Source organism: Equus przewalskii, chromosome 22 (genome assembly GCF_037783145.1).
Source record: "Equus przewalskii isolate Varuska chromosome 22, EquPr2, whole genome shotgun sequence".
NCBI classification, from domain to species: Eukaryota; Metazoa; Chordata; class Mammalia; order Perissodactyla; family Equidae; genus Equus; species Equus przewalskii.
Genome location: NC_091852.1, coordinates 5553994 through 5579934, shown reverse-complemented (window position 1 = coordinate 5579934; position 25941 = coordinate 5553994). Strand labels below are relative to the sequence as shown.

Here is a 25941-nt window from a genome sequence, read left to right as displayed (position 1 = left end):
CTGTAAAGAGCCCTTGACTGACTAACAAAGAGCTACTTGGCTTGTAGATGGCAGTTCCATGGTGAACGGACAATGTCCTGTTTGGAAGGTCACCATTCTGATCCAACATGGTAAAAAAACAAATCAGCTCAGTGGGCTAAATTGCATGCTCTTTTCCCAGGAGGAAGAATTGAACAGTGGTAAAAGCCCCTGTGTTTGGTTTTTTACTGATGCATGTGCAGTAGCCAATGGTTTGGCCATATGATCAGGTAGAAGGGCAATGGAAACTTGGCCTATTAAAGGGATGCCTGAATGGGGCATGGCCCTGTGGAACTTTGAGAGGTGTGTTAAGCTAGCACGTGTTGATGCCCATCAGACGAACTCTCTTCTAGATCTGGAAGGTGATTGGGATCCACAAACAGATAGCCCTGTGTGTCCACTTGAGGTGCACACCTGGGTCCCTGGAATGAGTGGACATGGGGGCACTGCAGCAATGCAGAAATGGGCTGAATTTAGACAGAGTCCTATTGCACCCTGTGAGGCACAAATGCCAATAAGAACTGTTCTGCCTGCCAAGAAGATAGATGGAGATTGCAGATGGCTCTGTGGCAGATTCTTTGGTAGGAAGGCCCTGAACATAGCTCGCAAATGAGACTGATGCTGGTAGTCTTGGGGGGCTATAAATGGGCCCTAACAGGAATAGACACTGACTCTGGACTGGGTTTGCTTACCCAGTTGTAGATACAAATGCTCAGAGCGTTATAAAAGAACTGGAAGAGAAGATAGTGCACCAATTTGAATGGCTGACTGTCATTTCTTCAGAACAAGGAATGCAATTTACAGCCCATAATGTCCAACAATGTGCAGAGACATATCCTCCTCAGGGTAGTAATTTTATAGAGAATTGAAACAGGCAATTAAAATATTGGTTGTCTAAAACGGGGGAATATAAAGGCATGAAGGGCTGGCTTACATGCCTTCACAAGTGTGTGCTCACACTCAGCATGAACATGAGTGGGGCTGAAAGAGTGTCCCCAGTGGATAGATTTGTCTGTTCTTCTGGTGATTCTAGGGAAGAGGGAGTGGGGAACGTGCTGGTACTCTTTCTTCCCCTCATCATCTCAACTTTTTTCTTTTCTACCTTTATGTCACAATTCCTGAGGGCCTGATGGGGCAGGATGTGTTTTCAGCCCACTGGGCAAAATTTGGGCTAACAGTGAAAGCAGCTATAATGCCTGATGGTAAAGATAGCCCACTAGTTCTGCATCCATCTAACTTTACCCTATCTGAGTAGAGGTGGACTTAGGGAGAGACTCTTGCTAGACTAGTATTGCTGCCTACAATCTACACGAGTGCAAGGAAAACCTTATATTTTCCAAAGGTGGAAAAGTTTGGGTATAACTGGAGAGAAAGAAAAATGGTAGCTATGGGTAAAGGAATGAATAAATGGGTTGCGTAACTGGGAAAATCCAACATTACATTAACACCTCAAAAGAGGCTCAGCAAGAGCCAGAATTGTCTCTTAGCTCAATTATACAAGATGCCTGAAAGGGTGAAGCCATATATTATTGACACCACTCCTGCCTTTGGAACCTGGGAGCATCGAATGGAAGCCAGCAAACCTGAGTGGGCTTGCCCTGGGAGACATTTTCCTATGATATCATCGACTAGATAGTTACTAATGACTGAATGAGATTCTAGTAATGTGCCTGTATATTTTGATTTTTGTGATTATTTTGCCGTAAGCAATCTGTGTTCGAAGACCAGGGGACAGACTGCGTTGTGATTAATTAATAAGAAATACGCATTTGGTCATTCAGGTGACCAAAATATATTTCTCATAAATATGTGGTCTCAGTCTTCAGTTGCTGGTTCACAGTTCCCCAAACCCTTGGAATTTCTTATTTATGCTAATGAAGTTGACTTTTGGACACCATCCAAGAGTGGGGGACTGGTTGCCAAAAGAACCAGCCATGTGATCGGAGGATTGGAACTTTCAGTCCCATCGTGATTTCCGGGGAGGGGAGGAGGGCTTGAGATTCAATCAGTTACCAATGGCCAATGACTTAGTCAGTCAGGATGATGTAATGAAACCCCATTAAAGACCCAAAAGGACAATTCGTTGGCCCTTTTTTGGAGAACTTCTGGCTGGGTTAACACACGGAGATGCTGGCAGAGTGGCATACTGATTGGGCCTGGAAGCTCTGCATGTCTCGTACCTTGCCCTGTGTGTCTCTTCCATCTGGATATTCCTCTGTATCCTTTATCGTATCCTTTAATAAACTGGTAAACGTAGGTGAGTGTTTCCCTGAGTTCTGTGAGCTGTTTTAGTGAATTAATCAAAGCTGAGGAGGGGGTCCTGGGAAACTCTGATTTGTAGCTGGTCAGTCATAAGTACACGTAACAACCTGAACTTGAGATTGGCATCCTGAGTTGGAGGGGGTCATTGAAACCTCCAGTTTGAGCCACTTAGAAGCCCAGGTAACCACCTGGGCTTGCAGCTGGTGTCTGAAGTGGAGGGTGGTCTTGTGGCACTGAGCCTTTACCTGTGGAATCTGATTCTCTCTCTGAGTAGACAGGTGTCAGAATTGAGTTGAATTCCCAGACACCCTGCTGGCGTCCAAGAACTGCTTGTTGGTGTGGGGAAGCCTCCACATACACGTGTTGGAATTGGGTCCAGGAACGCTTTGCATTACGTCTTCCATTAAAAGTTCTATGATTTTTTTCCTCTATACTTTCTATCTTTTCACCAAAATTCCTATTGGCATCTTTATACCTTTTTAAATAATAGTGTCATTTTCGTTGATGGTGTATATGTATTTATTTCATTTCCCCATGCTACCTAGTCATTTAATACTTATAACTTTTACAGATTCATTATTTAGTGATAAGCTGCTGAAATGAAGCTCTGCGTCATGTCCTCCCTCTGCCTGCCCACATTCCCTCGCTGAGTCTGATGGATCAGTCTTGGACACAGACACCTAGTCCTTTCCCTCCCATGTGAGAGGGTTTACCAGTAATGACAGGTCCTTTCTTTCCCCGTCTTCTCCAGCCACAGCTTCATGATCGTCTCCACCCGTCAGGAAGGTACACTTCAAGCCCACCATTCTCACAGACCCTCCCTCAATTGCAAGAGGTGTCTCTGTTTGAAAAAGTCTCTCCACATATTTTTGCATATCTGGCATTGCTTTTTGATAGCAAATCTGGTCCTGGCTGCCACTAAGGTTCCTAGGACTCACAATTGTAAAAACATCCTTTAAAGTCTGAGTGAGATAAGCTCCACCAAAAGAATTTCCAGATGAGAAGGGGTTATAAGAATGACACATTGAATATATTCTTCAAAAATGGCCTTGTCATAAAAAAGAAAGACTGAGAAACTAATCCAGATTAAAGGAGACTAAATACACATGACAACTAAACGCAGTATTGTGATTCTGGGCGGAATACTGTAACATAGCTTTAAAAAAAAAGCCACAAAGAACATTATTCAGTAAACTGACAAAACCAGAATAGGAATGAAAGATTAGTTAAAAAGTTTTATACCAATTTTAAATTTACTGAGAGAGATTACTGTGCTGTATGTTAGAGAATATTATTTTTTAAGGAACACACAATGAAAAAGAATGGAGGGGGGTGTTGGGGAAGGCTCAGGTGGAGGGGCTGGTGTTAGGCCTCCTGGAGGGACTTCTGAGAAGGCAGAGGACAGAGTGAATGATGACTCAGTCACAGAAGCTGTGGAAGCCAAAGAGGACACAGAGAGGGTATCATCTTTCAGGTCTTCCAGGAACAACAGCCGATTGACTTCTGCAGTTGTGCTATTACACACCTCACAGGAGGGGTCTGGACATAACAGTTGATGAAAGCGGGTGGTATCATGATGCTGGCCTGAAGGGCTGTGGGAGACAGGAGGTACAAAGCTGCAGCCAGGACCAGAAGAAAGGAGGACCCGCTGGCCTGGGGGGGTAGGGGCCACCTGAAGCCTGCTGCCCCTTCACATTGCCCCACATCCATGACTTCACAACACACTCAGCAGCGCTCACCCCAAGGCCTTCATTCACATACCCGTTCCTATGGCAACCCCCTGGCATGACTAGGGCAGGCTGCACTGAATCCCTGGAATTGCAGAGAACATGCTAAAGAGGAATCAGGAAAGAAGTGGAAAGACTGCTTACCTTTTCAGAATGGAAATCAGCTTCCTTATGTCCTCTGTTTCCCTCTTGTAGTGTCTCCAACCTGGGAAACCAGGAGTCGGGTTATGGAGGGAGTGGGTCAAAGCATAGGTGTTAGTATGGACTCCCATAGGAGTCCCTTTTATGGGAGACCTTTGGGACATTAAACTCTGAAGGCCCCAAGAATCAGCAGATGAGGTCAAATGGTCAATGATATTAACAAGGTTCATATGTGTATGTTGCTTCATTTGTAAAGTACCTTCACATACATTATCTCATGTGATGCTCGAAACCACCATGTGAGGAACACAGGTCAATGGTTACCTCAAAGCAAGTGTTTCTAGTCCAGGAAGTCAAGTACTTTCACGAGGTCAGGAGACAGAAGCTCTGACTCTTGACATCTAACATGGCCACCTATTGGGCAACACCCAGTGTCCAGGTTCATCACTGCTTCATGCCTAGAGGTGGGGAGAGCAGGAATCTGAGAAGCGTTTCAGGTTCTGACTGCCTTCCCATGAGCCTCTCCTCTGAGGGCTCTGTTTTCTGACAGGGACTGTAGCTAGCAACTGACATCCTCAGAAGTCATGGACCTGGGACCTCATGGAAAGGACAGGAAGAGTCATCCTTGGAGAGCTTAGATGGAATAAGCAGAAACTTACCTCCTGATGTTCCAACTTTCCTTCTCCTCTTGGCTGTGCCCTTACGCTGAGAACAAAAAGAAAAGAATCAGAAGCTGGGACTCATTTCTCTCCCTTCTCTCTCTAGGAAACTCAGATACTCATTATCCATGAATAATATGCCTACTTTAATGAACAGAACTTTGTGTTCCTTCCTGTTATTAATTTTTTTAATGATAAAGTATTTCCATTTTTCCTTCTTTGAACAACTCGAAGAAAGATTTTGTCTATGAGGTCTACAACTTGGTATTCTGAGTCAGAAGTCCTCTGCTCAAGGAGGGCATAGACTCTGAGGTCAACAGACACGCCTGTGGTCCCTCAGATAGACCATGTGTCCTGGACAGAGCTCAGACTCCAGCCTCTGCTCAGAGGCTCAGCCCTGCTCTTCTGATCAGCCAGATAAAAATGACGCCTGACAGGTGAATGTGACTCATGATCCAGTGTTGGGAACTCTGTTCTCCTGCATAGATCCCAAACTCTCTAAATAACCCAATCCATGGCCATGAAATCATTGTATGGAGTTTTATTCTGGAATCCTCCACCACACCCAGAGGGTCTGTGAGCTTCAGTTGGAAACCTTAGTCCTCCCTAACCCCTAGTTCTGCCCAGTCTCTTCCCCTAAAAGAATGACATTCTATCCTCTCCTCAGACTTCCCTCTTTAGTTGTCTCTCTGACCAAACCAAACTCATTTAGCAATGTGGGAAGAGGAATGGGAAAGTAAATAATCATTTTTTGAGAGGTGGCTTCCGGTTCCAGCTCTGACATTTTGAAGAGCTTTGGAGTCATCTGTCCAGTCTTTAGAAGAAGCAAAAAGCTGAACAAACTTTAAATCAGTTACTTTTCTTGGAGCCTTCGGAGAATTGAGGTCACAGGGCAAACCACTACCCAAAATCCAGACGGGGTGAATGCAAGAATTCCAGTCGAGATTAGCTCACCTGGAGCAGAAATGCTAGAGTCATAAACTGGTAGAAACACTTAAAGGGACACTTTGACAAATCCTCAAGGATGTGTGTGGGCTAGCATGAGAGTGAGAAACTCCTGGGGTCACTCTCTTATTGGGGCCCCCAACTTATTCACAGATTTTACCATCAGGAACTCCACCATGTTCTCACAGTGAAGAGACCATGAAGAAACTCTGATGTTTCTGGTGGGGGAGGGTTGGGAGAGAGAAAGTAACCATTTTGAAAACATTGAAATATCCCTTGAATGTTCTCCATAACAGAAGCCTACTTAGCAGGGCAAAAACTACCAAGCCTTATCCCACATGGGAGAAAGGAATTACCTAACTACAACCCCCTCCAGCCTTCCTGTCTCATGTAAAGAGTGAAAAGAAGAATAAAATAGAAGCACTTGTGAACATCACAACCCAGAGACGCAGGCCTACTAAAAGGCTGAGATTTAATCATATCCCCACCTCCAACACCTTATCACCACATCCACAGCACACCAGTGAAGTAAAAGGATCATGGCTGAAGGAGCTCCAAGGCATAGGCTCTACTTAAGGATGAGATTTAGGGAAACCTAAAGACACCAGGAAAGACAGAAACAAGGACACTAGAGGAAATTGAAGCCTCTGACATGTACAGCTACAGGAAATATTAAACACACCCCAACACCTAGGCAGATTAACAAAACTTCACAGTAAAGGTCTATTTACTTCAGTTCCTATTACCCAATACATCATGTCTGCTTTCAACGAAATATTACAAGGCATGGTAAAATGCAAGAAAAATCAGTCTGAAGAGACAAAGCAAGCACCAGATCTACATTTAGATGTGACACAGCTTTTGGAATTATCATACACTGAATCTAAAATAACGATGATTAATATGTTAGGGGCTCTAGTGGAAAAGTAGACAGCACACAAGAACAGATGAGGAATGTAAGCAGAGAGAGGGAAACTCTTAAGCATGAATCAAAAGGAAATGTTAAAAACCAAAAACACTGTAAGAGAAATGAAGAATGCCTTTGATTGACTCATCTGTAGATTGCATATAGCCAAGGAAAGAACACATGAGTTTGAATATATATCAACAGAAACTTTGCAAATTGAAATGCAAAGAGGAAAAGAGTTGTTAAAAATTTTAAAACCCAGAATATCCAGGAACTGTGAGACAGTTTCAAAATGTTTCACGTACATGTAATTGGAATACCAGAAGGAGAAAAAAGATCAGAGAAGAAGAAATATTTGGAGTAATAGTGGCCAAGGATTTTCCGAAATTAATGATAGTTTAGCCATAGATTGTGGAAGCTCAGAAGAAAACAAGATAAATACTAAAAAACTGTATACCTAGACATATCATATTCATACTGTAAGAAATCACAAGATAAAATCTTGAAAGAATCCAGAGGAAAATAAACAACTCTAGATCTAGAAGAACAAGGATAAGAATTGTGGTCTTCTCATCATAAACCATGCAAGCAAGAAGAGAGTGGAGGGAAATATGTAGAGCTGAAAGAAAAAACACCCATCAACCTATAATTTTTTGTCTAGTGAAATTATACTTCAGAAGTGAAAGAGAAATAAAAACTTTCTTAGACAAACAAAAATTGAGGGAATTTGTCAGTAGCAGACCTGCCCTGCAATAAATGTTAAAAACAATTCTTCAGGGAGAAGGAAATGATAACTCGGATCTACATAAAGGAAAGAAAGAGAAAAAAGGAATAAATGAAGGTGAAATAGGACCTTTATTTTTCTCATTCTCAATTGACCTAATAAAAATAATAATGATGATGATGTATTACATGTTTATAGTGTATGGATAAGTGAAATGAATGAAAAGAGTGTTCAAGGGACTTAGATTAGTTGTAAATGTATATTACAAACTCTAGGGCAACCACTGAAATATTTTTTTAAAGAAGGATAATCAGTATGCTAAGAGAACAGACAAAATGGAATCATATAAAATGCTTGTTTAAAACCAGAAAAGCCAGAAAAACTGGGAAGGAAAAAGAATAAAATGAATAGTAAATGGTTACAAACATTGTAGATATTAATCTGACTATTTTTTTAAAAAATCACTAAATGTAAATGGTCTAAGTTCACCAATTAAAAGACAGAGACTGTCAGACTGGATTAAAAAAAAGGTTCAATTATATGTTTTCTACAAAACACCCACTTTACATATAAAAATACAGATATATTAAAAGTAAAAGGACAGAGGAAAATGTACCATGCTAACACTAACCAAAAGAAAATAGGAGTAACTGTGTTAATTTCAAACAAAGCAGACTTCAGAACAAGGAAAATTATCAGGGATAAAGAGGAGCATTACATAACAACAAAAGGGTCAGTGCTCCAAGAAGACACAAGAGTCTTTAACATGTACACATCTAACAACAGAGTCTCAAAATATGTGAGGTAAAAACTGGTAGAACTTCAAGGAGAAATAGGTGACTCCACTGTTACTGTTGAATACTTCAACACCTCTCCATCAGAAATGGACAGATTCAGCAGACAGAAAATCAGTGTAGATATAGTTGACCTGAACAGCAGCATCAATAAACTTGATCTAATTGACATTTGTGTAATACTTCATCGAGCAACAGAATACACGTTCTTCTCAAACTCGCATGGAACATTCACCAAGATAGAGCACATTCTGGGCCACAAAACTCACTTCAACAAATATGAAATAGGAATCATACAAAGTATGTTTTCAGACCATAGTGGAATTAAACTAGAAATCAATTACAGAAAGATAGCTGGAAATCCCAAAATGTTTGGAGATTAAATACACTAATAACATGTAGGTGAAGGAAGAAGTCTCAAGAGAAAAACATATTTTAAACTAATTGAAAATTAAAATATGACATCAAAATTTGTGAGATGCAGCAAAAGCAGAGCTTGGGGGAATTAATAGCATTGAACACACCTATTTGAAAAGAAAGATTTAATATCTCTGAGGGACTCTGGTTCACTTACCTGATTGACATCTCTGTTTCCAAAATATTGGGAAACATGGATTTCTCTGTAGGTGGCACAATGACAGAAGAATGAGCACCATCCCACCCATGAAGGCAAGGATGGGAATACCTAGGAAGATGAGCTGGAGCTCAGCCATGGTGCAGTAAGGCTCCTCAAACAGGGAAGGTGGTCCTCGTCATGGGAAATGCATTGCTGCCTCAGGCAGCTGGGCATTAAGAGTGCACACTCTAGACTAGAGTTCCAGGCCCACGTCACAGAGTTTTAGCACAGACACCAAAGGTTCTTGAGGGGAGGGGAGGGGACAACACAAGAGAGATGAACCCACAACCCTTCCCCCACCATCCAGCCCAGCAGATCTGTCCATACCTCCAGGGCCCCTTAGATACCTGCAACCTACGTTTCAACTCCACCCGTTCACCATACCATATATTTACCTTGGTGAAATTTTCTGTTTATTCTACCTGTTACCCAGATAATACCTAAGACCGTTTACTGCTTGATGATTTCCCTTTGGACCCCACATCATCTTTGAAAGTCTGCTATGCCCAGGGATTTACACCCCCAAGATCTACTCTGCCCTCACCTACAGCTTCCCTTGATACTTAATATGTTTTTACCTGTAGGAACCAGAAATATACTCAGCAGCAGCCCTAACCCCAATATCTCCCCAAAAGAATCCACTTTCACCAAGAAGCATGAGAGAGCAGAGTAGCCTGTACCAATGATTAGAAAACATGAGAAAGAGGGAGACAAGGGCATGGCTCACCCATGGACCCACGGCAAACAGCTTGAAAATCTTTAGTAGTACTTTTTTTCCCCTAATCCCTCTTAGGCTGTTCAGCCCCTAAGGGTTCTCAAATCTAGCCCCCTCCACCCAGTGTCTCACCCCGCTGCTCCCTCTCTCTTCTCTCTGCCAAATGCCCTCTTTCCCTGAAACATTTTTAATTTTTACTTAATTTTACAGAGCAGTTGTGCTCGACCATGACCCACAGGACCAAACTCATCTTAATTTAGGGAGTGGGCTTCTCTTTAGCATAAATTCTAGTGAGCACAAATGTCATTATCTTTAACAATACTTGTTGGTTTTTGTTTGTTTGTTTTTGCTGAGAAAGGTTCGCCCTGAGCTAACACCTGTGCCAGTCGTCTTCTGTTTTGTATGTGGGACACCACCACAGCATGGCCACTGACAACTGGTGTAGATCTGCGCCCAAGAACTGAGCTCAGGCTGCCGAAGCAGAGCACGCAGAACTTAACCAGTAGTCCATTGGGCTGGCCCCTGTGTCTTTTTGTTTTTAATCACACCTATGGTTACTTCTTCCATTAAAGGTTTTATGGTTTTTTTCCCTTCTACTTTCTGTCTTTTCACCAAAATTCCCATTGGTATCTTTATACTCTTTTAAACAATAGTGTCATTTTTATTGATGGTGTACATGTATTTATTTCATCTCCCCATGCTAGCTAGTCATTTAATAGTCCTAACTCTTACAGCTTCATTATTTAGTGCTAAACTGCTGAAATGAAGCCCTGTGTCATGTCCTCCCTCTGCCTGCCTGCTTTGCCTCGCTGAGTCTGAAGAATCGGTCTGGGCTGTAGACAGTCCTTTCCATCCCACGTGAGAGGGTTTACCAGTAACGACAGCTTGTTTTTTGACTTGTCTTCTCCTGCATCCACAGCTTCACTGTTGTCTCCTCCCAAAAGAAAGGTACACTTCAAGCTCACCACTCTCACATAGCCTACCTGTACTGCAGGAGGCGTCTCTGTTCAGTAAAATCACTGCACATATCTTGGCATCTCTGGCGCTTTTTTTTTTTTTTTTTTTTTTTTTGCTGAGAAAGATTCTCCCTGAGCTAACATCTGTCACCAATCATCTTCTTTTTGCTTGAGGAAGATTTGCCCTGAGCTAACATCAGCAGCCAGTTTTCCTCTATTTTGTGTGTGGGTCATCACCACAGCATGGCCAACAAGTGGTGCAGGTCCAGACCCAGGAACTGAACCCAGGCCAGTGAAGCAGAGAGCACCGGACTTAACCACCAAGCCACCGGGCCAGCCCTTCTAGCATTGTTTTTTAGTAGCACATCTGGTCCTAACTTCCCCTAAGCTCCCCAGGACTCGCAATTGTGAAAACATGCTTTAAAGTCTGAGCAAGTTAATTCCACCGAAAAAATTTCCAGGTGAGAAGGGATTATAAGAATGGCACAATGAATGTGGTCTTCAAAAGTGGCCCTGTTGTTAGGCAGGCTGAGAAACTGATCCAGATTAAAGGAGACCGAAGACACATGACAAGTAATGCAGTTTGTGATTGTAGACTGAACCCTGTAAATGAGGCTCAAAAAAAAAAAAGCCACAAAGGACATTACTCAATAAATTGTCAAAAGTGGAATATGAATGGGAGATTAGTTAAAAGTTGCATGCCAATGTTAAATTTGCTGAAGGGGATAACCTGTTGTATGTAAGAATATCTTTTTCTTAAGAAATACGCAATGAAATATTCAAGGAGAAAGTGCATGATGCATGAAATGTATTCCCAAATATTCAGGAATGTATGCATGTTTTTCATATGTGTGTGTGTGTTCATATAGAGAGAGAAGGGGAGGGAGGGAAGGACACAGAAACATACGAAGACAGAGGAGAGAGATGGAAAATGGGTCAAATATTAACAGGTAAAGGGTGTGTGGTTGTTTACCATCCATGCAACTTTTCCACAAGTTTATTTCCAAATAAATATGTTTTAAAAATGAGCTATTGACTGTTGTCCTGAATTTTACCTAACCTTTGAGATTTGTGGCTTTGATTCCAGCAGCTGCCACCACCAGCATACCTAGACCCCAGAAGTGTGCAATGGTGACTTTAAAACAGTTAACTCAGGTTCTGTCCCCGGCAAGAAACCCAGGATCCTCTTGGCATATTTGAAGCATGCTAACATTTCAACAGGGTTACAAAATACTGGAAAAGAGCACCCCCCCAAAAAAAAAAGATTTTTAAAAATTATAAACAATATAAAAAAAAAACAAGAAAAAGAACACAAAATTCAACGTGTACAGCATGGAACCCTTAATTTCTTTCCTATTTGGTGTCACCCGGTCTTCGGTCTTCTGGCATTTTGAGATGTGAGTTGGTTTGCTGCTCTGCTAGTCAGTTACCACACCTCCACTGGATTTCCATCTTCCAAAAATGTGTTGACATCTTTTGTCCTGTCCTCTCCTTGTCATCCTCAAGTGCTTATTCTTTTTGTGTCCTTGCCTTGTTTTAACAGCTTTATTGAAATATAGTTCACATACCTTACAATTCACCTGTTTAAAGTGTATAATTCCATGGTTTTTAGTATATTCACAGACATGTGTAACCATCACTACAGTCAGATTTAAAACATTTTCATGGCTTCAAAAACAAACCTTGTGACCTTTAGCTGCCATCTCTCCCTCCCCTCATCCTCCCAGCCCTAAGCAACCACTAATCTACTTTCCATCTCTCTAGATTTCCATATTCTGGACATTTCATACGAATAGAATAGTATGTGGCTGTGACTGGCCTCTTAGCATTGTCCATCCATGTTGTAACATGTATCAGTACTTTTATTGCCAAAAAATACTATGTTGTCTGGATATAACACATTTTATTTGCCCAGTCATCGGTTGATGGACGTTTAGGTTGTTTCCATCATTTGACTGTTATGAATAGTACTACTGTGAACATTTGTGTACAAGTTTTTGTGTGCACACGTTTTCATTTCTCTTGAGTATGTACCTAGAAGTGAAATTTCTAGGTCTTATGGTAACTGTGTGTTTAACTTTTGAGGAACCGTCAGATTGTTTTCCAAAACACCTGCACCATTTTTCATTCCCACCAGCAGTGTATGAGGGTTCCCATTTCTCCACATTCTCACCAACACTTGTTATTTATCTGACTTGTTTATCCTAGCCATCCTGTTTGTGAAGTGCTATCTCACAGTGGTTTTGATTTGCATTTTCCTGATGACTATTAATGTTGAGCATCTTTCCATCTAATCTTTTTAACGGTGTTTTGGGAAGGAGAGGAGTTAAGTGTTTGAGCTGCTATGTTTAACTCAAAACACAATAGCTCATTGTAAATGTATGACAGGAAAAATTTTCTTCTGAATATTTGAAAACACATAGTGATGTCAAGTCTTTATCACATGTATAGCTTTCTCCTTCTGTACTCTCTGCATGCTGTAGTCACTGTGTTATTAAGGGACTGCAACACCGTGCACTGCATTTGCTCAGGAAGATTCCTTTCTATGAGGGGTGAGGGAGGAGTTCACTTGGGTGACTCCTCAGGCTTCACTGCAGGACCGAGCAGAACTGATGGCCAAAGCCTCTAAAGCTCAGTGCTTTTGGTCCCCACGGCTGTGTCCATCTGTTGTGGCTCAGTGTGCCCCACAGGTGTAACTGTCAAAAAATCGTGAGAACTGTGACACGGGCACAAAGCATACGTCTGAGAGACAGATGGCAGGATGTTCTGATGGGCTTTTGCCCTTTAACCATAGTGTAGGAGATGGGCCGTATCACACGTGCCAGATGACAACTCTGAGAGCGGGTGAGGGGTACATGGGAAGATACACTGCTCTCATGCACGTTTAAACATTTCTGTAATGGAAAGCTTAAAACAGTGAAAGTTGGGTGCCTCATAAGGAGACGGAGGGGACGAGAGGATCCCTGGCAAGGGGGCTCAGTCTGTGAAGACGAGGGTTTAGCTCTCGCAATAAGGACATTTCAGGCAGTGTAATTCCATTGAGGTTAGGAAAGAAACCTCTTTTCATATAACAGGAAAGAAGGAAAGGAGTAATGGGAAAGGGTTTTTGTGAAGATGTTTTGACGGAAAGTTCCTATCTCATGGCTTCTAGCTCCTCTGTGAATGGTGGTCCAGTACATCTGCTGAGCAAGTGGAGACAGCCTAAGTTTGAGGAAAGTGAAGGAGATTTGAAATAAAGTAGAGAGGCATCAGAGAGAATGGACTAAGGAAACAGTGACCTAAGCCCCATTTGTTTTCCTCACGTGTTGGTAAGCATGGAGTCATTATTTGTGGAATGAGCCAAGGTTTTCCAGCTAGTGCTGGGGCTGAATTTATCGTGGCACCAGTAGATTCCATTGTGAGATTTAATCCAGTAGTGATCAGTTACTTATAGGAAGGCGTTTCTGGAAAAGGCAGAGATGAGATTTTGCCAGACAGGAAGGATTAAAGGGGATTAGTTGGGGCCCATTTGTAATGGACCTTTTTAAATGTTGGCTACCTGACAGACCATCAAATTTACCTTGGAGAGGGAGGAAATGAAGACAGGAGCTAGGTGGATAGATGAAGGGTAAGTGGAAAGATGAATGGCTTGGAGTTAAAAATGATTAAGGGGCCTGTACACCAGAAGGATCAGGGATGAGGCCAAAGGGTGGAATGTCAAACTGTGTTAATCCAGATGTCAGAAGTGTTCCTGGTGATAAGCCCTGGAGTGTGGCAGTAACTGTCCTGGAATGGAAGTAAAGGACCCTAAGATGAGATGATGTAGGATCTGAGGGGTCGGGCTATTGGCTGGTCCATCCACATGGATGTTCGAGCCCTCCACGGCCTCCTCACCTCTTCGGTTCTCTGCCCTGGGCCCTGTCCCACCTTTTGTCCCTCCTAGGGCCTCCACAGAATCTGCATTATTTTTTGACCCTAAGCTTCAGACATTGGAGGGTCAATGGCATAACTCTGGACAAGAAAATACAAGTGTGGAGTGAGCGAGGGCTGTGGTGGACATCGGTTTTGTTTTTTCTCTTTTAAGACCTAGCATTCACAAGTCTTTCTGCAAGAACTACCTCAAGTGCCCTCTAGGGCACTCACCCCATGTTTGAGTCCCAGTCTATACAAGTGGAGTTGCCTTCCCTCCAGGCCCTATTGTAAGGGTGGGTATGTGTGCAGTCCATGGTGAGTCCCCCAAACATCTGTAACCTGGTGCATAGTCTGGGACTCGCCTCTGGTTCATGAGCTGCAGGTGTTCTTGGGGAGACCAACCATGGCTCCACCGAGGCCATGAATATCAAAGGAGGCACCTCCATCCTGAATGTGAACTTTAGACAGTAAGGGCAAGATCTTGTGTATTTCCATTGAGCATGGATGGAAGAAAGGCACCAAGATCACCTTCCCCAGGAAGGGGATGCCATGCCTGATGACCTCCCTGCAGATATTGTTTTAGTGCTCAAAAGAGCAGCCCCATGCCTTTTCAGAATAAGGCTGTGCAGTGCTCTGATAAGCTTCAAGGAAGTGGTGCCTGGATCAGATTGAGGAAGGGGCAGGGGGAACAGGACAGGGTGACAATATGGATGATGAGGCATAAACCTTTGTTCCACCAGCAAGGTCATTCCTTCCCCTCTTCAGTTTTTCTTACCTTCCCACTCCGTCTAAGGCATCTTTTCCTTACTCTCGGCTTTATTTTACCCTGGGAGGTAGGTGGCTGCCTGGTCAACATTACTACCACTGACAGCCAAGTGATGCTTTTGCTCTGCAACAAAATGTCATCAATCAGCAATCTGAAGAAATACCCAGGGAGGGGAACCACTTCCCCCAGCTGTCTTTCCAGTAAGGAAACTTCAGTGTAAAGTCTAAAGTATGCTTCCCCACCACATTAAGATGACCCACGTGACAGATTCTTAAGCAGCATCTGTGCTGTTCCTAGCCCCTCCCCCACCAGCCCAGGATCCACTGAAGCAGTAACCCCCAAACACTTCTCTCCAGGGTTCACCCACCTGTGGGGTCCTCCGGTCACTGACTTATAAATCATGATGAAGCCACTGTTTCTTCTTCACTGTTATCGTCTGAAAAATGTACCTGTCCTTGACCCTCTTCAGATATAGAAGACCTGTCTTCCCTACTGCTCTGCAGGATATGAAACATCCAGTGAGGGGAAGGTGTGGGCTGCTCTACGTTTTCGTTAAGGCTAAGCTAAGAGGCAGGAGACAGAGCCCATCTCAAACTCATCAGGGAGGAAATGGGCTTTGGGGGACACGTCATATCTCTGTCAACAAGAGCTCCAGGGGACTGGTCACCTGTTAGAAACCAAAGGAAGAGAACAGTAAGAGCTGGACTAACTCTTCCTTTCCCAAAGCACAAGCCCTGAGTTACCCGAAACCCATGCCCCCAACACAGTACACAGAGAAGACTTCACTATTCTTAGAGAATCATTTATTTGGGAGAATCAATGTTCTCCATGAGAAGGAATTATTTGGGGGCAGGAAGCTTTCCTCTCTGGAAATGCTGGAGAAGCATTTTCTGGTGACATAGCAGAGACAGGTCTCTGAACACCGTGCCTTGAGCAGTGGTGAGAGTGGCTGGAGGGCCCTGGCTGGCTTGGCTCCTGCAGGTGGGGCTTGGATGGGGCACATGTTCCCTGCGGGGCACAGATGAGGGATACCACTGATCTAATAGATGGTTCCTAAAGGCCACAACTTTCTGGTGGTGTCCGTCCTCATCTCTTATCCGTCTAATATTTGCAGGATCACTCTGGCCAGCAAAGACAACTTCTTGGCGGCAGGGCTTTTTTGTCACTTTACAGGTGGGAGCCCTGTAGTTGGAAGGATGTCCCTGGATGGGATCTGCCCGAGCCAGCACTTCTGCCTTCCGCTGAGTTTTCCCAAACTTCCTTGGGGAAGGAAGGGGCTCTTGAAGGCAGGTGACATCTGTTGCATGCCAACGCCCCGGTTTCTCCTCTGGGAACTTCCCAGGAACCATCATGGTCTTCTGAGCTGTGGTCATCCCAGTAAGGGCAGCTCTCTTAACTGGGCCCCTGCTCTGCGCCGATGACACGGGGCTGCCCTTTTCCTGGGAATTTTCTTGGCTTTTGCCTTTTGTCCCGGGACGAAGCCATTGCAAAACGTGCTTCATCTTTTTCCTGAAGAGGCTTTCAGGAGGAGGCTGTCCCTTCTGTGATGGGGTCTGGGAAGACTTGTTCCCAACCGTCTCCTCTAATGCCTTGTTGTGAGTAAAGAAGCTCTTCCTTCTATGTTGGGATGTCCCCAACCCTGCATCCCCTCCACCAAGCTCTTCTGCCTTGGGGCCCAGAGGGCTCGCTGTCTTCGCAGCTGGTGGGAAATCCTTATCCTGGCCCCTCCTTAAGACTTGCTTCGGGAGCCAAGGCTCCTGCTGCTGCTCCATGCTGATTCCTCTGTCCTCCAAATGGGTACGCGGTACCTGGGAAGCTCTCATGTCCCCAGTGGAGACACCCTGGGCATGAGTCAGTGACGCCTTGTAAGTCAAGCTCTCTGAGGCAAGGGACCTATCAGTGGGTTGGCCTTGGAGCTGGCTCTGATTGCTCTTCTCTAGTTTAAACTTTAATTCAGCAAACAGCAGTTCTTTAAGGCCTGATGATTTAGGATCTTGGGGAACTGGTCTTTTTGGTGGAGGCCTTTCAGTGGTCCCGGTAGTTTCTACTTTAGTCATCATTTGGGAGTTTCCTGGCTTGCTGGTTGTCAAGACGTTGCCAGTTTTTGACTGAAGAGCATTGAGCTCCTTGGCCCTGAATATCTCCCTGGATGCAGCTGAAGGTTCAGACTTATCTGTCTTTTTGCCCTGTCTTGTTTCTACTCCATCCCTGGAACTCACACTCTTCCCGTTTGGCTCATGTCTGGCCTCAGCTTGCCTTGCAGGCAGCTTTGGGGGGTATCTGTTCCCTAGGGGAGAAAGTCTCTGACTGGCTTTGCCTGTGACGCCGTGTGTGACAGGCAGAAGAGTCTGTCTGGCACCCTTAATTCGCTGAACATCCTCTGCAAGCTCTTGGTTCATACCAGAGGGTGATTGTCTAAAGGTCCCCTGTCCTTCCCTGCCTATAGGTGAGGTGGCAGGGTGAGAATGATCCAGGACAGGAGCTGAACTTGTTGGTCCTGCTTTGCCTTGATGAACAGGTTTAGAGCTCCCTCTAAGGGGCTCAAGGCCCCCAGATTTGGAGTCCACCTCAGAAATCAGGTTGGCTGAGGAGGGAAGGTAGGAATGGGACAAGGACTCGGATGCTGCACCTTTCAAATTAAAGATCTCTATGGATTCAAGGACCCTGCGGGGAAGGCCCCACAGCATCCTCATACGAAAGCTTCTAATATGGGCTTCCAGCGTCTGTCGTGCACTGAAATCAATGAAGGAAAGGTCCTGGAAGGTATTCACGCAGTAGTCCCCACCCACTGATGGTGGCAAACTCCTCTGTGTTATTTGGGTGTGGGATTTCACAGAAATCTGCAGTGATTGCTTGACAGCATGCCATGAACTACGCACAGTCCCAGGGAGCTGACCCTCATTGATTTCCTCAAAGTTCTTGCTCAACTGTACTTCTAGGACATTTTTAAATTGTTTCTGATCTAGACTCGCACTTGAGGCCCTTGAATTTTTCCCTGACAGACTCGCCATGTGACTAGTTAGGTCTTTCTCAGAGTCACAGCCCAGATCATTATCTGAAGAGCTCTCTGGGTCACTCAACAGATCAGCTTTTGGGCCGTTCTCTGAGCTATGTCCCTGATCCTTCCCCACATCCTTCTCTAGCTGAAGCATTTCTGAGCCCCTCTCACAGAAGCTTCCAGGATGGCTGAGTCCACCATTTAGATTTTTGTTCAGAGAGACACATGAGTGTCCATGATTGTGCTCTGACTCAGGAATCTCTGAAAAATCTCTTAGAGGCATCATCAGTGACAGAGACTCATGGATCCTGCGGGGCAGGCCCCAGCGGTGTTGGATGAGCCTCTTTCGAAGGTGGTGGTCTAGTTTCTCCCGAAGCTCATCACTGAGAGGAAACTCTCCAGGAAAGATAGAGGTTGAAACATGGGCCTGGGAGGCCTGGAGGTAAGGAGAACTGGGAGCTGAAGGACGAAAGTCTTCCCTAGATCTTTGGACCACGGAGGGTAAACCCCACAAACTTTCCTCTTGCTTCTGCAACACATTCCACTCCAGTTGTTCAATTTCAGATGAGATGACAGACTCTGATTCATTCTGGGGTCTATGGAAACACACTCCAGAGATCTGGGTCTCAGGTAGAGGACCAGATGGTAGGATGGGGAGTGGGGACTGAAGGTGGGCCTGGGGTTGGACCTGACTGAGAGGTAGGGGCTGGGATTGGGGCAGGGTTTGAGGCAAGGCTTGAGGCTGCATCTCAGGCAAGGACAAAGGTAGAGGATGGGAAAGTACTGGGGATTCTTCAGCTGTGGAGGCATTAAATATTGTAGTGAAAATGAAGATAGAGGAACAGTCACCTGAGACATGGTCAGCAGGGGCCAAGGACTCACTGTGCATAGATGGGAGACCCCAGAAGAGCTGGACATGTTTTTGTTGTAAATGGTCCTCTGAGGCCTTAGGATATGGGGGCTGCTGGTGCACAAGCAGCTCCTTTGGTTTCCCTTTGCTGTTCCATAAAGGCAGGGAGAATGCTGAGTCATGCTTATCAGCAATTGACTCCAACATTTGCTCTGAAGAATTTAATTGGTAGTCTGGCCTAAGTTCTTTTGGAAAAGAACCCCTCATCAGAAAATCAGTCCTCTTTTGGACTTGTCTCTCCAAGAGTGCCAGGACATCAGGGCTGAGAAATGGGAGGTTACCAGGTTCCACAAGGTTGTTGGCAGGGTCTCCCCTCAAAAAGCCCCCTGAAGAGTGGAGGGCAAGAAACTCTTGTTTGAAATCACATTGTGCCAAAGTGGAAGGGAACAAGTCTTTGGCATGAGCTTTCCACGAGGAGAATTCTGAAACCGAGAGGCTTGAAGGGTCAGTGCCTTTGATTGGTGGGACACAAGTAGACAACCCACCAGGGCTATCTGGAGATGAGTTCTCCAGCACAGGCTTCAATAAGGTGGAAAGTGAATCAGATTGAGTCACAGTTAAAGCACTGTCTCGTGGTGGTGAAACAGACAGGGTTGGTGGTGTGTGATGACAAGTCAATGAATCAGTGGGATCCATTGTCTGGGACACATTTGGTAAGAGGTTGACATCTTGGGAAAGGGTTGAGTCAAGAGAGAAGATGGTATGCACAGACAAAGTGGCCTCTGGTTGGAGAAAAGGATCCACTGTCTGAGTGCCATGTGGTGGCAGAGGGGGAAAGGCAAGGGGTTGGGGTGGGGAATGGTCCACTGGGAATTCGGAATCCAAGGAAGGAAAAGACTCTGGTGGCATAGAGTGACCCATTGGTGAGGGTGAGTGAAACTCAGCTAAGGGTGTCATTGGGTTAGGTGAAAGAATGGAGGGGGGTGTTGGGGAAGGCTCAGGTGTAGGGGCTGGTGTTAGGCCTCCTGGAGGGACTTCTGAGAAGGCAGAGGACAGAGTGAATGATGACTCAGTCACAGAAGCTGTGGAAGCCAAAGAGGACACAGAGAGGGTATCATCTTCCAGGTCCTCCAGGAACAGCAGCCGATTGACCTCCGCAGTTATGCTATTACACACCTCACAGGAGGGGTCTGGACATAACAGTTGACGAAAGCGGGTGGTATCGTGATGCTGGCCCGAGGGGCTGTGGGAGACAGGAGATACAAAGCTGCAGCCAGGACCAGAAGAAAGGAGGACCTGCTGGCCTGGGGTGGGGGGAGGGGCCACCTGAAGCCTGCTGCCCCTTCACATTGCCCCACATCTATGACTTGACAATACACTCAACAGCCCTCACCCCAAGGCCTTCATTCACATACCCGTTCCTATGGCAACCCCCTGGCATGACTAGGGCAGGCTGCACTGAATCCCTGGAATTGCACAGAACATGCTAAAGAGGGATCAGGAAAGAAGTGGAAAGACTGGTTACCTTTTCAGAATGGAAATCAGCTTCCTTATGTCCTCTGTTTCCTTCTTGTAACGTCTCCAACCTGGGCAACCAGGAGAGTGGGTTATGGAGGGAGTGGGTAGAAGCATAGATGTTAGACAGGAGTCCCTTTATGGGAGACCTTTGGGACATTAAACTCTGAAAGCCCTAAGAATCAGCAGATGAGGTCAAATGGTCACTGATATTAACAAGGTTCATATGTGTATGTTGCTTCATATGTAAAGTACTTTCACATACATTATCTCATGCGATGCTCGAAACCACCATGTGAGGAACACAGGTCAATGGTTACCTCAAAGACGAATCTGATCATCCAGGAAGTCAAAGTACTTTCACGAGGTCAGGAGACAGAAGCTCTGACTCTTGACATCTAACATGGCCACCTATTGGGCAATACCCATTGTCCCCGGTCCATCACTGCTTCATGCCCAGAGGTGGGCAGAGCAGGAGTCTGAGAAGCGTTTCAGGTTCTGACTGCCTTCCCATGAGCCTCTCCTCTGAGGGCTCTGTTTTCTGACAGGGACTGTGGCTAGCACCTGACATCCTCAGAGGTCATGGACCTGGGACCTCATGGAAAGGACAGGGAGAGTCACCCTTGGAGAGCTCAGGTGGAATAAGCAGGACCTTACCTCCCGATGTTCCACCTTTCCTTCTCCTCTTGGCTGTGCCCTTACGCTGAGAACAAAAAGAAAAGAATCAGAAGCTGGGACTCATTTCTCTCCCTTCTCTCTCTAGGAAACTCAGATACTCATTATCCCATGAATAATATGACTATTTTAATTAATAGAACTTTGTGTTCCTTCCTGTTATTAATTTTTTTAAATGATAAAGTATTTCCATTTTTCCTTCTTTGAACAACTCGAAGAAAGATTTTGTCTATGAGGTCTACATTTGCTATTCTGAGTCAGAAGTCCTCTGCTCAAGGAGGGCATAGACTCTGAGGCCGACAGATACGTCTGTGCTCCCTCAGATAGACCCTGTGTCCTGGACAGAGCTCAGACTCCAGCCTCTGCTCAGAGGTTCAGCCCTGCTCTTCTGATCTGCCAGATAAAAATGACGCCTGACAGGTGAATGTGACTCATGATCCAGTGTTGGGAACTCTGTTCTCCTGCAGAGATCCCAAACTCTCTAAATAACCCAATCTGGGGCCATGAAATCACTGTTGGGGATTTTATCCCAGAATCCTCCACTACACCCAGATGGTCTGTGAGCTTCAAAGGGAAACATTCCCTGCTGAACCCCTAGCCCTGCCCGGTCTATGCTCCTAGAAGGATGCTACTCCATCCTCTACTCAGACTTCCCATCTTAGGTGTCTCTCTGAGCCAACCAAACTCCTTTTAAAATATGGGGATAAAGATAGAAACAATAAAGAATCACTGTTACGGGCTTCCCCAGCATTCCTTACCTTTTGGAAAGCTTTGGTTTTCCAGAAGGTTGATAAAGATGGAATCCCCACCAGGTAGCACAGGAACAGAAGCAGCAACCACAACCCACACAGGAAGGTGAGGTTGGGGTCAGTATCTAAGAATGCTGAGCAGATGCTCAGACACAACTCAATAGGGCTATTCAGAAATGAGAGAACATTCCAATGGCTGAACTCCATTGTCTGAATCGCGAGGCTGCCTGAAGCAACTGAGCTCTGAGAGTGCCAGCGCTTGCCTATAGTCCCAGGCCTGCATCACAGAGCACAGAAGAGTCACAAAGGTTTCTGAGGGTGGGGGAGGGGACATGAAGAGGTGTGCCCACAGCCCCTCCCCCACCCACCAGACTGGCACATCTCTCCACTCCTCCTGGGCCCTCTAGGTCCCTCTGCCCTGCTAATGTTACCACACAAAATTGGGGTTCTTTTGCCCAATGCACAGAAATAGCCAATTAATTATGGCATCAGCCTTTGGGAAAAGAGATCAGCTTTATTCTGAAAGATGCATCTGCAGGGAGAACAGGCGGCATGTGCCCTCAGATCTGTGTCCCTGATTCAGAATTTGGGGAAATTTAAGAGGTTAGGGAGAACAGTGTGGCACCTTGAAACACTGGGGGCACGGGTTTTGATTGGTGGGCTTCAAGGATTTATAGTAAGGTTTTACACATTTATGACGGGGTTCTGAACGTTTATGATGAGGTTCTACACTTTTATGATAGGGTTGTAAACATTCATGATGAGATGAAGGAATTTTAACACCAAATCTTCCTGAATGAGGGATCCCTTGCTTCTGATAAGAGTCTGACTTCTAAGTTTCCGTTGTGTCCCAGTCCTTGGGTTCCATGGGAAGGGGGATCCGTGGTTCTGCAGTCATTTCGGGTCAAGACGTCTTTTGTGCATGCTCTGGCTACATGACTCTGAAGATTGTCTGAAGGATAATTCTTAGTCACTCTGTTGATAAGAGATGGAGTCAGCTGAACTAGTCCCGGAGGGCCCGGGGTGACACTGCCTGTAGTCCTATTTTCCAACTCCACCTTTTCATCAGATAATATATTTACTTAATGGAATTTTCTGCTTGTTCCATCTGTACCCCACCTATCACGTGGGTCCACCTTTACTCTTTGGAGAACTGGACTTGGGTCTCACCAATTCTAATGCCTTGCAAGTCTGAGATACTGCCCAGAATTTTTGCTTGTACCCAGACATTTACACTCAGGATCGTAATCATCCCCAAATCTATCCTTTCTATAGAATGTTTTTTCCTTACATGAACCCAGATACACAACTTAAATGTTCTACATTTTAGTTTTGTGAATACTGAATAGCAAATTTTAGGGGGTTTTTTCAGTCAGCCTTTAGCATCTTCAGAGAGGATGACGCAAATAATTAAATGCATAATTCATTATTCAACATTCACAAAACTAGATAAATAAAATATAAATGTGAATAATTGTACCTTCAAATGATCTTGGGGGTAAGTCTGTAGCACTTATTTTTCTGAAGTTAGTGAAGCTTAAGCTGCATAAAGACTTTCAGACACACTAAACACTCACACACACACAAACACACACATCTTTTGACAAACCAAATGACAAGAGATTTTCACATTGAGGTATATGGGGTAACTATTTGTGTTCAAAATTGATTTGACTTGAACTCAAGAAGCCTGAGTTATGGCCTCTCAAACATGCACTGTACATATGCTTTAACCATTAAAGTGAAGAGTGCAATCTGTTAAGATAAGAATGCACACTTCCCCGCCTTATGCGCTATTGGTAACGCCCTCGTTAGAACTGTTAAAATAAGTCCCCTTTCCTGACTTCAGGATCATGTTGACCTGCTAGTTTGCAACTGAATACCTCTGAAACTTTGATGAAAATGTATCCTGGGCACGTTTAATGGATGTTCTTTGTTCTAAAAAGATATAAGTCTGTACTGAAAATCATGCTTCTGTGGAATGCTTTCTTCCTTTCTGGGAAAGGCCTTCCTGGGTTATAATCCTCACTCTGGCTCAAGTTAAACTCACCTTATTTCTCTTATTTATAAAATGGTTATTGGTTATTTTGCATCGACATAATCCAGCATTTTCAAATCCAACAATAAAGCATTTTCTCCCTTTATTTCAATCTTTTCTTCTTTATTTTGACCCCACTTTTTCTTACTCTACCTAAAATACAGACAGTCCCCACCCTCTACAGGTGGACACATCCGTTAGTTGGTGCAGGCTGCTGTAACAAATACCACAGACTGGGAGGCTTAAACCACAAACATTTGTTTCTCACACTTCTGGAGGCTGGGAAGTCCAAGATCAAGGCACCAGCAGATTCAGTGTCTGGCCAGGCTCACTTCCTGGATCACAGACACTTGCCTTCTCCCTGCAACCTCACGTGGTGGAAAAAGAGAGTGAGGGAGCTCTGTGAGGTCTCTTGTATGAGGACACTAATCCTCTTCATGAGGCTCCACCCTCATCACCGAACCACCTCCCAAAGGCCCCATCTCCTGATGCCATCACATTGGGATTAGGTTCCAACATGTGAACTGGGGGGACACAAACATTCAGTCCATATACTGCCCAAAGGCAGGGATAGTTTGCATTGTGCTAAGCTGTTGATCCCCTCAGCCCTCGGGTGGCAGGTGGGACCCAGGAGTGTCAAAGCCCAGGGCAAAATCTCGTCTTGTGCAGCCTCATCCGAGTGCCCTTGTGGGCCCTGTAAATATGATCTCTTCCTAAGAGCGCCTTGCCACGAAAAAGGCTGAGAAGCTCTGCTTTGTATGATCACCCCACGTATGTTCAAAAATCAACCACCTGTCACGCTTTCTTCAGGCTCCTCTTGTCAGGTTTAAATAATCCCAGTACTTCCCTCCCCTCCTCCTACATCTTCTTTTCCAAACTCCTTATCTTCATGACAGCTGTCCTCTGACGGGTCTCCTAATTTCTCACGTCTTTCTTAAGCTGTGATGCCCTTGCTCTGACACCCACAGCCCAGCACTGTCACCTGATCTCTGTGAAAGGGTGAGACAGTCTTCACTCTGGTGGGGTCTCCTTTCAATTACACAGGAACAGATACCCTTCCTGGAGGACAAAACCTGCCGGGAGATGCCACTTCCTCCTCGCTTTGATAGGCAGCCAGAGCCAAGTTTCATTTAATAAATATTTACTGCTGGAAACCAGGAGACACAAGTACCTGTAAGTCATGTCTCTGTCCTTGAACCATGAGCTGCGGTTTTAGGGAAAAGCCCTGCACAGGTCAAGAGTGACACCACTGCACAGGAGAGGCCCAGGCACATCTGGGAACTGCCAAGCGATCTCAGGAAGAGATCAGAGAAGGGACAGACACTGTGGGTGACAACTGCTCCAACACACTGGGCTCCTCAGGAGGGTGTCCCTGCAGCTCTCCCCTCTCTAGTTTCTGATACAACTCAACAAAGATGGTCAAAGAGCAGCTTGCCTCCTTTACAAGGGCACGTGTTGGCTAGATATCCTTAACATACACCGAGTGCCTTCAGTTAACACCTACCAGAAGTTTCAATAAAAAGGCTTTTTGCCAAATGCTGGTACGATTCCTTTTCTAAACAAGGAACAAGATTCTAAAGGTACAACTTTTTTGTTTATTCTTTTTGTACCACGGGAAAGAAACCCCATCAATATTTAATGGGAGAGGTCCATAGCACTTGCCCCTCCCACACTAACATCAACTGTAAATAAGAAACTTATGTGTCTAATTTCTAAAGCACTTTACTTGCCACGATCTCAGTGGATTTTCACAACCACCCTGGGACGCAAGCAGGACAGGTATTATTGTGCCCCTTTTATCAATGAGTAAAACTGAAGCTCAGAGTGGGTGAGTGACTTCCCTAGATCATTCAGCAAGTGAGAAGCAGAATCCTGACTACTAAATCCCGTACATCCTCAATGTGTCGATTTTCAACAATATTAGTAGGAGACTTCTTGAAACAAAAAGAATGCCAGAGTCCTAAAATTAAAGCAGTTGTGTGGCTAAGAATGTTT

The 25941-nt window shown here is 44.8% G+C and overlaps 1 protein-coding gene and 2 long non-coding RNA genes across 9 annotated transcripts in view; all 3 read right to left on the bottom strand.

Moving 5' to 3' along the window:
* Positions 1-25941, bottom strand: part of LOC103560043 (uncharacterized) — a 224494-nt gene that overhangs the window by 101524 nt on the left and 97029 nt on the right. The window lies entirely within an intron of this gene.
* LOC139078783 (uncharacterized) lies at positions 3598-4929 on the bottom strand. Its single transcript, XR_011531897.1, has 3 exons — positions 4808-4929; positions 4152-4212; positions 3598-3872 (listed from the first exon to the last, which is right to left on the bottom strand). It is a non-coding gene; the product is annotated as an uncharacterized lncRNA (long non-coding RNA).
* Positions 15908-25941, bottom strand: part of LOC139078760 (spermatogenesis-associated protein 31D4-like) — a 41169-nt gene continuing 31135 nt past the window's right edge. For 2 of the 5 annotated variants that reach the window (XM_070590768.1, XM_070590769.1), the window contains 5 exons: positions 24215-24307; positions 21918-22185; positions 21142-21187; positions 20495-20555; positions 15908-20212 (listed from right to left, as the gene is read on the bottom strand). In XM_070590768.1, the coding sequence (XP_070446869.1) occupies positions 15961-20212; positions 20495-20555; positions 21142-21187; positions 21918-22115 (4557 nt within the window). In that variant the 5' untranslated portion in view covers positions 22116-22185; positions 24215-24307 and the 3' untranslated portion in view covers positions 15908-15960. Of the gene's footprint in view, positions 20213-20494; positions 20556-21141; positions 21188-21917; positions 22230-24214; positions 24315-25941 lie in introns of those variants that run through there. The other 3 variants (XM_070590771.1, XM_070590772.1, XM_070590770.1) reach the window with 3 other exon arrangements.